A 14,465-nucleotide genomic window follows, 5' to 3' on the forward strand; every position below is an offset into this window, starting at 1 on the left:
TGGCTGTGGCCCTCACTAAGAGCCACGTGGTGCCTAAGTATATGAATGAGCAGAGGACAACTGCCACCACAGGCGCCTCACCAAGCACACCAAGTCCAAGTTCCCATGGGCATGGTCCAGGAGGTGTGTTGCTCCGCCTTGAAGGCAAAGTGCCACAGAGCTGTTCAAAGTCTCCAAGAACAAGGGAGCCCTGAAGTTCATCCAAAAAAAAGATGGGAAGGATACATCTGAGCAAAAAGAAAGAGAAACTGAGCAACCATGACTGCCCAGAGGTAGGTGGCCACCAAGAAAGTGTGAGCTCCTCCCCCACCTTGTATGTAAATAAATTCTTTTCAGAAAAGAAAGAAGTTTGATAGAATTTTTCTGACAATAGAAAATCATTAGAAATCTGTGAGGTGTGGATTGAATCGCTAGAAGAATATTCTGATTTTTACATCTTAAAATGTGTTTTAATGAGTTGTCATTTCCTAGGAATGTATTTCATTATTTTCAGGTTTATGAAGTAATTCATGTGTTTAGAATTTATTAATGGTTCAGGAGAGTAATGACTAATAGTTATGTTATGGATAGTAGTAACTAATAGTCTCTTTTTCATTTCTGTTATTGGATATTAGTTAGCCTTCTCTTTTCTGAAATACTCTCACTAGAGGTTTGTCAATTGAAATGATCTGTACTAAGAATTGCTTTTACTTTTTGAGCTCTGTTGTCATCTTCTTTCTGTTTACCTTTATAATTTCCTTTCTTCTACTTAAGATTTACATGAACACTATTCCCCTTTCCAACGGTATGCGATGGTTGCGTAACTGATCAATTTTATCCTTTATAATAATTTTTGTAGCTTTTGTAACAGTTATCTGCACCCTAAGTTTTGATATGCTGTTATTTTCATCATTCAGTGCAAAATACTTCTTCCACATTACCATGTAGCTTTGAATTAAAAACAAAATATGGGCTCACCAAGTCAAAGGCAAAAGTGCACTCCCAAAGTTAGTCTCCACAGAATAAATCAGACTGTATTCCCAAGCGTTTGCTGAGGTACATGACGCACACTTGGATTTTGAACTCTAGATACTAGAATTCAAAATAAAATGCCTTAAAAATAATTCCTTTGATTTTTGGTTGTGGCACACACTTTTTTAGTACCAAATAATAAATGCCCATTTAAAAGACACTCTTTACTCAAGAGAAGTGAAAAGGAACCAAAACACCCAAATGCTGGAAAGCAAACTCTAAAGTGTTAATAAGCCTCAAAAGAATCCCTTACAGTTCATGTTTTGTTGTTTCAGTGGCAGCGATAAACAGCTCTGGGGTGGCATAGGGAGAGGTGGGGGGTAATTTTTGTAAAGGCAATATTCTGATGTGCCAATTGTGAAGACTTCAAATAAAGAAAAACAGTAGTTGTTGAAGGTTGATGTTAATGTTTACTCTCCCATCAAGCATGTTATATACCTGGCCCAGGCCCTTCTCAGCCACCTTCCTTCATGCTCTCTTGCCCCTTAGTTTTTCATCACCGGTATTAGAAATATTACACTCTGGTTGTGCCTCTGTTCTGTCAAAAAAAATAAAACCTTAAAAATATGTTAATGATAGGGAGATAATAGTAAAGGTCATCCAAAGTGTTGCCACCTGTGCTCTCTCCAGACACAGGTCCACACCTCTAACTTTTAAAACACTGCCCTAGCATGCATTTGGGGTGGCCTGGTGTAAAGAAGTTTGCTTCTTCCTCTTGTTATTTTGGGCCTCACTGTTCTGATTAAACAAAATAGCTATATTTTTAGAACTCTATTTTTAATTAAAATTTTTTAATGTTTCCTTAATATTGCTTCTAGATCATAAGATTTTTCTTTTTCTCCAGTTAAATTAATCTTATTGAGGACTAATGATTTTGAACAAGAGTGACAACTTATGTATTTAGGTTACAAATATATGACCACCAATTTTTAGAAACAACACCAATTTTATAGTATTTATTATAGTAAAAGCTCTTCATGTAAAACATTAGTATTTTTGGTCCATATTTTCCATTTGGCTTTAGAACATTTTACATTATTTACAAAATAAATTGCAATTTGTATGACTGTACATAATTTTTTTCCTGACCCCTTTGGAACATTAGCATTGAGAAACTAAAAAATAAAACTCATGGCATACTAACTGTACTGAGAAGTACATACATACTCTTAATTACTGCATTAATTTAAAGACCTGATCTTTACTTAGTAAGATTAACATTCATTCAAGAATCTCCGGGATTTCTCTATTATCCACAATGAGCGTATGAATAATCCCTTCTTTCCTCTTCCCACTACTGACAGCCTTTATGTAACAGTCATGGTTGCCAATACTGAAGTGAGTTTCAGTTCCGTCATCAACAAACTCACCCTAGGCAAACAGAAGAAGGAATTAGTGTTAAGGAATATTTATCTTTTGTCTAGAGCAGTAAAACCACCTACAAGGAAGGTGTGAAGAGGTTTGTCTAGTTAAATATTAATTTACAAAATTAAAGTCAGAGGTTGTATCTGGATACTTTTATACATATCTGCTATGACTTGGTTTTGTTTTTTATTTCTATATCCACCATTTTAAAGACTCTTATTAAAGTACAGGGATATAAGGAAAACCAGCATTTTCCTAACTCTGGGTAGAATTTGGCAGGGCCCTTCAAGGAAGTGTACCAAACATCACAGGGCTGGGTGTACTGCACCTGGAGTGTAGTAGTGGTCTCACTTTTTTTTTGTTTTAAAGATTTATTTATTTGTGCATATAGAACTGGGGTACAGGCCAGAGGCTCAGGGGCGGTGAGAGGCTTCACTAGAGACAGAGTGGGGAGCAGAACAGGCAGACCGATAAAGTACACTGCTAAGGGGAGCAGGGGGTGGGTTAGGAGAAGTCTGCCAAGCCATGTGGTCACCTCTGGGGCAGGCGGGGATCAAACTCATGCAGAAGTGGCTTTAGCTTCTTAGTGCTGTGCTTTAACCTGCTGCACCACCAGGGAGGGCCAGTGTTCTCACCTTTTTTAATATTGAGGCTTAAACAAAGCCTGTAGGTCATGTTTCTGAGAGGTCAATTTAGAGGGCAAGGCAAGGGCTGAATAATACAATCCCTGTAATAACTTCTTAGCAATTTGACAAATATATTATCTTGATCATGTTGCTCTGAGATGAAAAGAAAAAGGGAAACCTAGGCTGTGACTCATAGGCAGCAAGAGCAGGTATGCAGAGCAATGCAGAGGCTGCCAGACATGAGCTGCCAACGCTGCCCTACAAATGAGACTGCATTTACAATGAGGAGGCAACAGGGCTAGAAAGAGTTGGTGTCCAAATATTCCTAGTCTCCTGTCAATTACAGGGCACTGTAGAGGAACAGTTTTTCAACTTTTTAATTTGCATCCACATTCTTTAAATTTGCAATGAAAAATTCCTTGAAGGGGCCTTTCCCATTGGCGCAACAGGTTAGGACTCAGCACTGAAGAGAGCAGCAGCTGTTTCAGCGGAGTTCAGTCCCCGCCCTGGAGGCGACCACATGGCGTGGCAGATCGCTCCTCTCACCCGCTGCTCCCCTCAGCAGTGTACTAGACTGACAAGTCTGCCTGTTCTGCTCCCCATTCTGTCACTCTTGAATACTCTCACTTTCTGCAACCCTGGCCTGTACCCCAGCTCTGTATGAATAAATAAATCTTAAAAAAAAAAAGAATTCCTTAAAGGTAGGGAGGAATGTGATCTAAAACTTGTGATTCTCTATCAAGAAAATGTCAGGAAGGTGAGAAATAACAAGGGTCCCAGGTGTGGCAGTGACACACAGCAACTACCCATGTTAGTGATACCTGAAGCTGTTGTAGAAGGGGCCATAAAATACAGAAGAGCTCTCCAGGCTTCTCTGCATAAAAGAAGTCTCCAGTAGTAGTGGATTTAATTCAGAGAATGGCACTCAATATCAATTTTGAGTGAGTCCTGGTTAAATTTCCTTTCAAGAATTAGTAGCAGGGGGGCCTTCTGCGCAAGGAGTTAAGTCACAGCTATCTGTAGCCACTGCAGCACGGGGGTGAGGTGAGGTGGGGTGGGGTGGTGTGGTGTGGGTATGTGTGTGTGTATAGTAATCATTTACAGCTATCTGTAGCCACTGCAGCACGGGGGTGGTGTGGTGTGGTGGTGGTAGTGGTAGTGTGTGTGTGTGTTTGTAGTAATCATTTCCAGCTTTTATCTTTGCATGGGAAGAACATGGTATCTAAACATTGTAACCCATATTTCTCTGATTCCATGCATTCTCTGATTCTGTGTTTATTATGCAATTACATTTCTTCTATAAAATGTTTACATGGCTATTGTCCATTTAGTTATCTGGTGCAGCAGACTTCTCCCGTCTTGCCCACTGCTGTCCTCCAAAGTGTAGTTTGGTCAATCTACCTGTTCTGTGCCCCACTCTGTCTCTGGTGAATCCTTACATCCCTGCACCTCTGGCCTGTACCCCAATATTTGTATGCATCAATAAATAAATCTTACAGGAACAAAAAAAGAATTAGTAACAGGATTAAGAAACAGTAAAGCATTTTGTATCTTTTGATTCCAATTTCATTAGTTCTCAGAAGCCTACATCTCTGCAAGACCAGCAGGTTCTAGGAAGTCTGTTGGATTAATTCCTTCAGACTACCTTCTGTCCAATTACTGCTCAATTTCCTATAGCTGTATTAGATAAAGGAGATAATGGCAGCAATTCCAACATGCAATTAGCTAAAATATGACTAGGGATAACAGCTTTTCATTATCTCTTATCCAGGTGTTCAGGTAACTGGGCATTTCCACCCAGTGATTTCGGCTCCTGCTCCCATATTCCCTGCTTCCCTACAATCTTTCCATTTTCTCCCTGTGTTTGTATATACCATAGTTATTTCATTCCTATGTGAAATTCACTTCTATGTTCATCCCTCCCATAGCCACCACAATACAAGCATCTGGAATCAAAAGCTGAATGCCTTGGGGTTTGTATTTGTATTTCACCAGGCTGGGGGCACAAATGTGTAAGACACCGTCTCCCTCCCTATCTCGGCAGGGCTACACATTCTACCTGACTTCTGGGGTTTATGTCAGCACCCTTCTCTTTCTGCCTTTGTGTCATCTGACACTGTATGCATCACTGCATTTTCAAAAACTTCATTTCTAGAAAAGTACCATATGCTTTGAGCATCTGGTGTAAAGCCTTCTTATTCAAAGTGTCCCCTAAGGGCCAGAGGCCTGGTATCATCTAGGGAAATGTTAGAACTTGCATTTAAACAAGATCCCAGGTGATCTTGTTTGAGAAGCAGTGATATAAAGCACTCCTTTAACATGGATAAGCAGGAGGATGCCAACCTTTGCGGAGGGGAGAGAAGATGTTTTTTCTTAAACATGGGAACTGTTTTTTCAGCATAGCCTTGTTCAGGAGATGAAAGGGAAAGGATGGAATTGGTGCCAGGTCACCACACATAAGTGCATACAAACTTACTGCCCATGTACTGCCAAGATTTCTGGAAGATTTCTGGAGAAATCTTCAGAATTTTAACTTTTTTAAAGATTTATTTATTTATGCATATAGAATTGGGGTACAGACCAGAGATGCAGGGGTGAAAGGATTCACCAGACACAGAGTGAGGAGCAGAACAGGCAGATGAACTGAAATACACTGCTGAGAGGAGCAGCGGTGCTTCAGGAGAGGTCTGCCATGCCATGTGGGTCACCTTTGAATTCATGCTGCAATGGCTAGGGTAGCCTCATAGTGCTGTGCTTTAACCTGTTGTACCACCAGGGAGGGAACTCTTTTTTGTTTTTAACACAAGAGTTAAAAGCTCTGTGATTCAGAAGCACAGCAAAATTTCAATGGCAACTAATAGACATGGTGGTAAGAGTAATCAGAAGTTCAACTTACTGCTGTCTCCATTTTTTTACCATTGCACCAAACATCCATTGTGTCTTTTTCTGTAAAAGAGTTAGAAATTTAAAAAAATTAGTAGCTGTAATTTAAAGATAAAGTTAACTATTTATACTAAATATTTGAAGAAAAGTTCGCTATACTGAATTTAAAAGACTACACTAATATTCCAAAACTCAATACATGGATTTGAAACACTTTTAATTTTGAATAAAGTATATTCACTTTTTAAAAAGATTTATTTATTTATGCACACAAGAACTGAGGTAAAAGCCAGAGGTGTGGGGAGTGAGAGGATTCTCCAGAGACTAGAGAAAAGAATAGGCAGGATGACAAATACACTGCTGAGGGGAGCACCGGTGGGTCAGGGGAGGTCTGCCGCACCATGTGGGTCACCTCCCAGGCTGGGAATAGAACTCATGCTGCAGTGGCTTTGGACAGCTTCATAGTGCTGCACTTTAACCCGTTGCACCACCAGGGAGGGCCCAATACATTCACTTTTTGTTCATAGACAAAATAAAAATGAAACAAGACAAAATTTAAGATAAAATTGTTACCCTAATATAAATTGGTAACTTGTTTTAAAAAAAAAAAAAAACCAAAACAGTCATTTAAAGGAGATGCACACAAAAGATGTGGAGGGGCCTGTCCACATGTGTCCTTTCATAGCAGTGACTCCATGATTCATTCCCTCTACTTTCACACTGACCCAAAGGATGATGGCAGCCACAAAAAGGGCTGCTACAGGGCTCATATACGATAGACAAGAGTATGTAAAGTTTAGAAATTTAGCATTAAATCTCTCACTGCATAGCACGATCATCACTATTCACTTTTATAATAGTTCCGCTTTGGGAAAAACTGACAGGTACATCTGGTGAACTGTGTTTAGTACAGTGCTGACATCATGGAACAAAATGCTGCTATGAAACACTTGGACTTCAGCCCTCACAACTCTTCAGGCGATGTGTCTATGCGCACACATGCATAAATGTACTTGTAAATGTTAGTCCCTGGGGAGTAGTAAGAGAGGAAACGGCATTCATCAAGCGGCCAGAAAATGAGCTTTGGCATTATATAAAGCAGAGTGGAGCATCAAAGCGGATGCAGGAGTAGTACAGAGATCAAACACTTGCTTGGAGCTCAAGGTGAGGCGCCAGTCAGGAGCTTGACTCTGACAGCACTTAGCTCCAGGAACACATTCTTTTCTCCCCACAGCTTGAGCTTGAGATAGAGGGGGAGAGAGTAAGGCGAGGGTTGCCTCAAACTCAGTCCATGTGGGAAGCATCTATAATCACAGCTACTGGGAAACCCAGCTAGTCCCAGCACACAATCAGATACACAATGCTAAAATATAGCACAATAGTGGAAAAATTGGAATTTTATTTGCATGCCTCCTGAACATATGCATAAGCTCAGATTTTCTATAACACCTTATTATTGATATACCTCTGGAGAACATCTCTAACCTAGAAGCCATAAAAGAGCAGAACTGGACTACATAAAAGTAAAAAATTTCTGCATGATTTAAAATAATGAGCAAGAGAGCAAAGTTATACAACAAATGACACACTCAGCACAAGGGGCTAACATTACTAAAATAAAGACTCCTAACAAAAGACCAACAATAAAAAGACCAAAAGTCCAAAGGAAAATGGGACAAAGGACATAAAATAACCTTAAACACTAAGATGCTCGACCTCACTCAATTTTGAAGAAAAGCAAATAAAAACAACACTGAAAAACTGTAAATTTGTGGAGAAATAGGTAGTAATACAAAATGGTAAAAACACAAACAAAGGACACTTGGGTAAAATCTACTGAAATTACAATTGCAATTCTTTGACCCAGCAATACTTTCCCAACTCTGGGGCTTTACCCTAAAGAGATATATGTACAATTTCCTCAGAGGCAGTAAACAGACTCATTCATTTAATATTGCTTCTGACAGCAACAGATTAGAAACAGCCCAGTGCCCATCAACTGGGTCTCAAATAAGTAATTCTTTTATTTACAGAATATATGAAATTTTTTTCTGATTTCTATTTAAAAAATTGAAAAAATCCTTTCTGTACTGATATAAAAGAATCTTCAAAATATTCTAGTAAGTTAATATGGCAAGATGTTTTTATGTAATAAGGAAGTAATAAAATATTTTTATTCATTCTGAATAAAGAAACTAGATGGAATTACTATTAAAAGTACTGTCTATGAAGTAAATAGGATGGAAGCAAGATTTCTCAATGTATCTTTTTCTGAATGAAAGTATATATCATCTGTTCAGTTATATTAACTAAAGAACACAGATACCTAAACTTAGAGAGTCAATGACAGAAGTTGATTCTGTGAAATCACAGAAGATGCTGGAACATGTTCTTGGAGTCTGCCTCTACAGTCTGCAAATTCTCTCAGCCCACATGACTGACTAACAGCTGGAGCCCACAGGTGGGTCCTGAGAAGGCATGTTATGCAGATTTTTTCACAGAGGTCCAAAGATTCAGAACACAGAGAAAATTTTCTCCTAAATAAAGTTTCCTCATAACAGTACCTTCCTTCTATTGCCTTTATTTTCCTCCCACAGTGTTCAGTGCTTTGGCAACTTCTAGGCCTAACAACACTAACTATTCTAGTCTTTGGTGCCCTGTCTTCTGTAAATCATTTGAGGAGTGAAAAAGAAGTATATCTTTGAGCTCACAGAGCCCTAGGTTCAAATTCCAGCTTCATGATTTACTAGCAGTACCCTATTCTTCAAGTTGCTGCCACTCTGAGGATCAATTAACCTCAAATTTCATCACTTGAGACAGAAAGGGAGAGAGTAATGATGATGAACCCACTTTTATTGCAGGCTGTTATCAAGAATAGAAATAATTTATGTAAAATGCTTAGCATGGTATGTCCCATAGAATATGGCCTCAGTAAAAGTGCCAGTCTTGTTATTAAGTGCTTTTTGGGCCTTATTTTCTTTTAACTTCACATAATGTTCAGAAAGTTATAAAACATTGTAATTTGAAACTGGTCATATAATATGTAATTAACTACCACTCAACTACCTTAAATAAGCCCATTCTTTGCCCAAGGAAACTACAAAAGTAACTACAAAAACATATTTAAAGATCCATTATGTGGTAGACTATTAAGTACATTAAATGCATTAATTCTATTAAACTGCAACTATGTAACAATTTTGCAAGGGAGATACTCTCATTAGCCCCATTTTACAGAAGAGGGGGCCAAGACTCAAAGGTTAGGAATTTGCCCACCACACAGTTCTGATCCTAGGAGGCAGCATTCTTCATCAACAAAGTGTAAAATGTAGACCTTAGTCAATAGCTTGGAGTTGGTGGATCTTAGAACTGGAAGCTCAAGCAAAATGATTGCTCTCAGCAATTTTGCCCTCACCTCAGTAAAAGACACTGGCCTGATCCTTTTACCAAGTCCCTTTCAAACAAACAGCAAAAGGAATAAGGTTGGTCTGAAATTCACTTCCCTTGCACCCTCATCAAGGGCTACATAGAGAAAGGAGGGGAAGGAGAAAAAAGGATTTTTAAGCCCTAAGAAAAAACACAAGTACACCATCCTGGGTATTTGAAAGAATTATGAGCTAGGCACAGATTAGGTATTCTCTTCCATTTTGCCTAATGATATAGAGACAGTCTCAAATTTTATTGAAGAGTGAGACTACATTTCTAAACACACCACTGTGAAATTCTGAAAGATAAACATGATGCACTGCCCCCAGCACAAGAAAATGTCACCAAAAAATTTAACTTTATATAGAAAAGATTCACCATACACTTAAAAAAAAATTATCATTATCCTGACAACTTAGTAAAATCAGACAAAATACCAATGAACTTTGAAGGGAAAGAAAATTAGATTGTCATCTGATATTTTGACAATAATAATTTATACCAGAATGTAAAACAGTATACCTAAGATACTTACAGAGAGAAAATGAGAGTCAGAAATAATATATCTAGCAACTGACATTTAAGAATAAATGACACACATACAACTGGAAAATGATACACAAGAAAATATTTTAAATTTCTGGTAATGCATAATGGTGGTAATTGAGACTATTATGTATGTACTATGCCACAAAGCAAATGATTAATTATGTCATATTTTATTTGAATCATCTCTGTGTCCTTGAGAAGGAAGATTCTCAGTGTAGAAGAAAGGATATACAGATGTTAGATGAGGTTAAGTAAAAACCTGGCATTCCTGAATTTGAATTCCAATATGAACTCATAAGCTACTTTATCATCACAAAAAGTCTATCTATTCATCTATTCCTTCATCTATACACTGAAAACCTATAAATAATAAATGAGCATCCTATTATGTATGCTTAGATTAAGCTTTTAAAAGAAACTTAGAAGTCCAAGGCTGCTTGGAAATATGGGTGATTCCAGGTCTGTAAAGAAAATGTTCAAAATAAGCCTAAAGCATCTTATACCAGATAGCAAGGAAGGAATCAAAATCTACCAAGGATATGTCAAAGGAATTTTGGAGCCAATAAAAGGAGACCACATTAACCCAAATGGCACAATTTGATCATTAATAAAGATAATAGTTGTAATGTACTGAAATACATCACGTGCTTTATTTTTTAGATTTTTTTAAAATACATACACCTACGGGTATAGGCCATAGGTGCAGGGCGAGGAGTGTGAGAGGGAGAGTGGGGAGCAGAACAGGCGCATCTACTAAAATACACTACTGAGGGTAAGACAGCAGAGGTTTGTTTCACCATGTGGGTTTGCTCCCTGGCTGGGGATCGAACTTATCGGGCAGTGGCTGGTGACAGTGACAGTGGCTGGCAATGGTGTGATAACACTGAGATGTTAGCCTGTGCCAAAAGGGAGACCCAACTTTACACATGCTTATGAAAAGAAATATTAAGGGTTCTTTCTCATGGCATAGGGATTAAGTCTCAGCACTATCACCACTAACACCTGAGTGTGGTACCCCACAGACTCTCCTACCTTGCCCTCTGCTTCCCTCAGCAATGTTTTTCAGTAGATTGTACTCTGAAATATTAGCTTCCCAGTCTGGTAAATATTGTCACCCCCCAACACTTCTTGTCTTCATCCCCATCCTCCTATGCATAAATCTTAAATAAAAGAGAAACATCAAACAATAAATGAGTACATTATTCTCTTTTTTAAAAACCCAAGTTTATAATCCTCAAATCCATCACTATAAAATCTGGCTCTCTGTTGTTTCCTATATAAATAAATTTATTAAACGAATACTTCATTTATATAGGAGATATTAGAAATATAACTGCACTTATACTAACCTCTCCTACTCACAGCTCCCATAAAAGGCCTGAACATTTTGAGGAACTAATTAAATAGCCATCATAAAAAGCCAATAAATTCTGCAGAATAGCACCACTTACCCAACACAACTCTAATGTCTTCACCATCCAAGCGTAATATCCAGGTATTGGTGGTTTTTGATCTGTTCTCCATATACTTCTTGAGGCTTTTCCCATTAATTTCCAGGGTATATTCATAAGCAAAACCACTGACAGCATCTATTTTTATAGTTGCTTTTGTCTTCGCAGCTCCCACACAGAAGGTTTCTTTGCCTACTAATTTGAACATCCATTCTCTTCTTATCTCTTCCTAAGTGATAAAATATAGACAAATAGAAAAAAAAAAGGTAATATTTAATTTTGGAAATAATTTAAGTGAGCAAATGATAATGCTATTTAGATGTAATTTTCTTAAAAAAAGATTTATTTATTTTTACATAGAAGAACTTGGGTAAGGAGCAGATTAGGTAGATTTAATGAAATATACTGTTAAGGGAAGCAGTGGGCAAGACAAGAGAAGTCTGCTGTACCATATGGGTTAGTTCCCTGGCCAGGATCTAACTCAGGCCATAGTGATGATAGCTCTGAGGATTAACCCCAAGGCCATCAAGAAGGACCAAGATATAAGTTTATTTATTTATGACACAAAGGTTTTAGAAAATAAAGTCATTTTAAGTGTAAATATTAGATATTAAGATAGTCTATGGATTTTGTAACCAGTACTTGTGTGCTTTTTATTGAAAAATGATATATGCAAATGTATAAAGATAACCACAATAATAGAAAAGACTTGAATTCACATATGAGAATCTAGATTAACAAAATCAGGTTTCTCTGATACCATGTTTTTATTATACAAAATAACATTTTTTTCCTCTTACCTTCCCATCAATATATACCACTCTTTTGCCTGATGTGGTTCCATGTTCAAATTCAATTTTATGGACTCCATCACTTAAAGCAACATCCCAAACAGCTACAAGATCAGTCATTTTTTCCAAGTTATAAGGAGGGCTAAGGAAATAAAATAAAGCAATTATAATCAGTAAAAGAAATAGTGACTGAAAAAGAATAACCAATTAAACCTACACAGAAGGAAATATCAGATTTTTAAAACCCCTGAAATTACAAAATAAAGTGACATTACCTAAGAAATCTTACTCTGAGTACATCTTCTTTCTTATACACACTCTTCCTTTAAAATGAAACTATAATATATGGGTATTTCGTCATATAATTCCCAACAAAGTCACCTTAATATTAATAGGATTTAGAATCTATCAGTTTATCCATATTAGTGTTCTAAGCTAGGCTATAGAATAATACTTGCAAAGGTCAGTAAAAAGTCTGCTTCTCCTCCCCTTCATTTAAAAAGCAAGGTATGTAATTTTGGTGGCTTTTGTTTTTTAGATGCAATCACTACCAAATAAGAACTTGCCAAACCTTCCATACTTAATGTCTAGGGATTCACAAAAAAAGGATTCTAATTTACTATTCTAAGGCTGAAGAAAAGAGAAATCCTAGAAGAAATGTCCTAAAATAGAAATAAAAATGTTATGGGGGGGGGTAATAAAAGTTATTCTTGTCATCACTCCAGGAAATCTTAAAGAAATAAAGGATTCTGTGTAAAAGTTTCTGGTAAAGGGAGCTCTCCCCCACCCAAGACTGCCCATTGTTGTCTATGCAGATCTCTTTTTTTTTTCCTAAAAAGAGAAAATGTCCTTTTAAAATATAAAAAAAAAAGTTTCTAGTACAATTTAAACACATATTATTGATATTAATGCCTATGTAAAATATATTTTGTACGATATGAGTATTTTGACATTGATATAATTTCTCTATTTGAAGAAATATTTATTATAGTAATATTGATCACAACTAAGTTATTAAATAATTGTTGTGCCAGTCACTATTCTAAGAGCTTTATACATTTTAACTTACAGAATCTTTGGCATGAGCTATGTGATGTAATTATCCCATTTTTATAGATGAGGGAACTAAGGTACAAAACAGGTTAAGGACTCATCCAAGATCACAATGACAGGAAGCAGCAGAGATGGAATTTAAATCTAGCACTCATGCTTCAGAGCCTGTACATCTCACCATTCATACATTCTTATCTCCTTGGTGTGCTCTAGATCAGAGATGGCAAATGGATTTTAAGTCATTTTAAAGTGATAATTTCAGGAACCTTGTGATTTGAGGAATTGGGACCTTACATCCCTGTCCTATGGGAAAAGATGTCACATTAGTGTAGCTGTCATCTTCATGCCAGCTATTTATTAACCTTGCTCTAAATCACAGAGAAATAAAACCATGCATTGTAAAATTTTATAAAATGTGTCCCTAAAAAAAGTGGACTGGATAGCTGTTCTGAATGATTAAAAAATTTTCAAAAGTTTCAAATGCAATCTTACTGCAAGGCAAGACATTTACCTTTCGTCATCTTCAAAGATAGGACTGTCATCTCCAGATGCCATGGTTAGCAAAACAGTCTTTAATCCCATTAGCAGGCAGGAAAGAAAAGAGCAGAATTGCAGCAAAGGAAGGTTGAGAGCAACAAAGATGATATCTGCAAAGGGTTTTTTAAACTTTGCAATTCATTTCTTAAATTGCATGCAGTTTCTGATGAAAACAGCTTTTACATACAACAGTTGCAATCTCCAATTTTCAGGGAAATAAGTCATGCAAATTGACTGATCATATTTTTCCCTGTTATGGACTTATAAGATCCTAAAACTATAGAACAAATTCTTGCTTATTTCAAGTATTATATCACATCAGAGCTGCAAAAGATCTAGAAATCCCCTGAGTCCCATGCTTCTCATATTGAGGCAACAGAAACCCCAAGGGTATGGGGCAGTGGGTTGAGAAATACATAAAACTCCAGGATAAACAGAAAGCATCTCCTGGTAGCATCAATGTTTACAAATTAACAAATTAAAAATGTAATCTTTAGCTTAAATTTTAGAAGACCATCGTGTGGTGTACTATATAAAATGTTGTTTTATATAAATTCAAAGAAATATTGAGTTTTCAGGAAGCAGCCAGGGATATATACTTGTTTGCTTTCTAATTTAGCCACTTATTCAAGGCCACTTAATTCACTAGTACCACTAATAAATCCACAAAAGTTATATGGTTTGCTCACCTCACTAGCAGTGCTCAAGTCATAACAAAAGCCCTGTACTCCTGGTACATTTAACTACACAGTATCTAGTGGTGCTAGTTAAGT

At 37.1% G+C, this 14,465-nt stretch overlaps 1 protein-coding gene across 1 annotated transcript; it reads right to left on the reverse strand.

The window, feature by feature from the left end:
• Nucleotides 1–1,962: 1,962 nt before the first annotated feature.
• Nucleotides 1,963–13,838, reverse strand: FAIM (Fas apoptotic inhibitory molecule). Its single transcript, XM_004682162.2, has 5 exons — nucleotides 13,667–13,838; nucleotides 12,112–12,244; nucleotides 11,312–11,540; nucleotides 5,899–5,948; nucleotides 1,963–2,382 (listed from the first exon to the last, which is right to left on the reverse strand). Exons 1-5 carry the CDS (start codon nucleotides 13,735–13,737, stop codon nucleotides 2,233–2,235), a joined length of 633 nt encoding a protein of 210 aa, XP_004682219.2. The 5' UTR covers nucleotides 13,738–13,838; the 3' UTR covers nucleotides 1,963–2,232.
• Nucleotides 13,839–14,465: the final 627 nt, after the last annotated feature.

Source organism: Condylura cristata, unplaced genomic scaffold (genome assembly GCF_000260355.1).
Source record: "Condylura cristata isolate star-nosed mole 26May11 unplaced genomic scaffold, ConCri1.0 scaffold00014, whole genome shotgun sequence".
Taxonomy (NCBI): domain Eukaryota; kingdom Metazoa; phylum Chordata; class Mammalia; order Eulipotyphla; family Talpidae; genus Condylura; species Condylura cristata.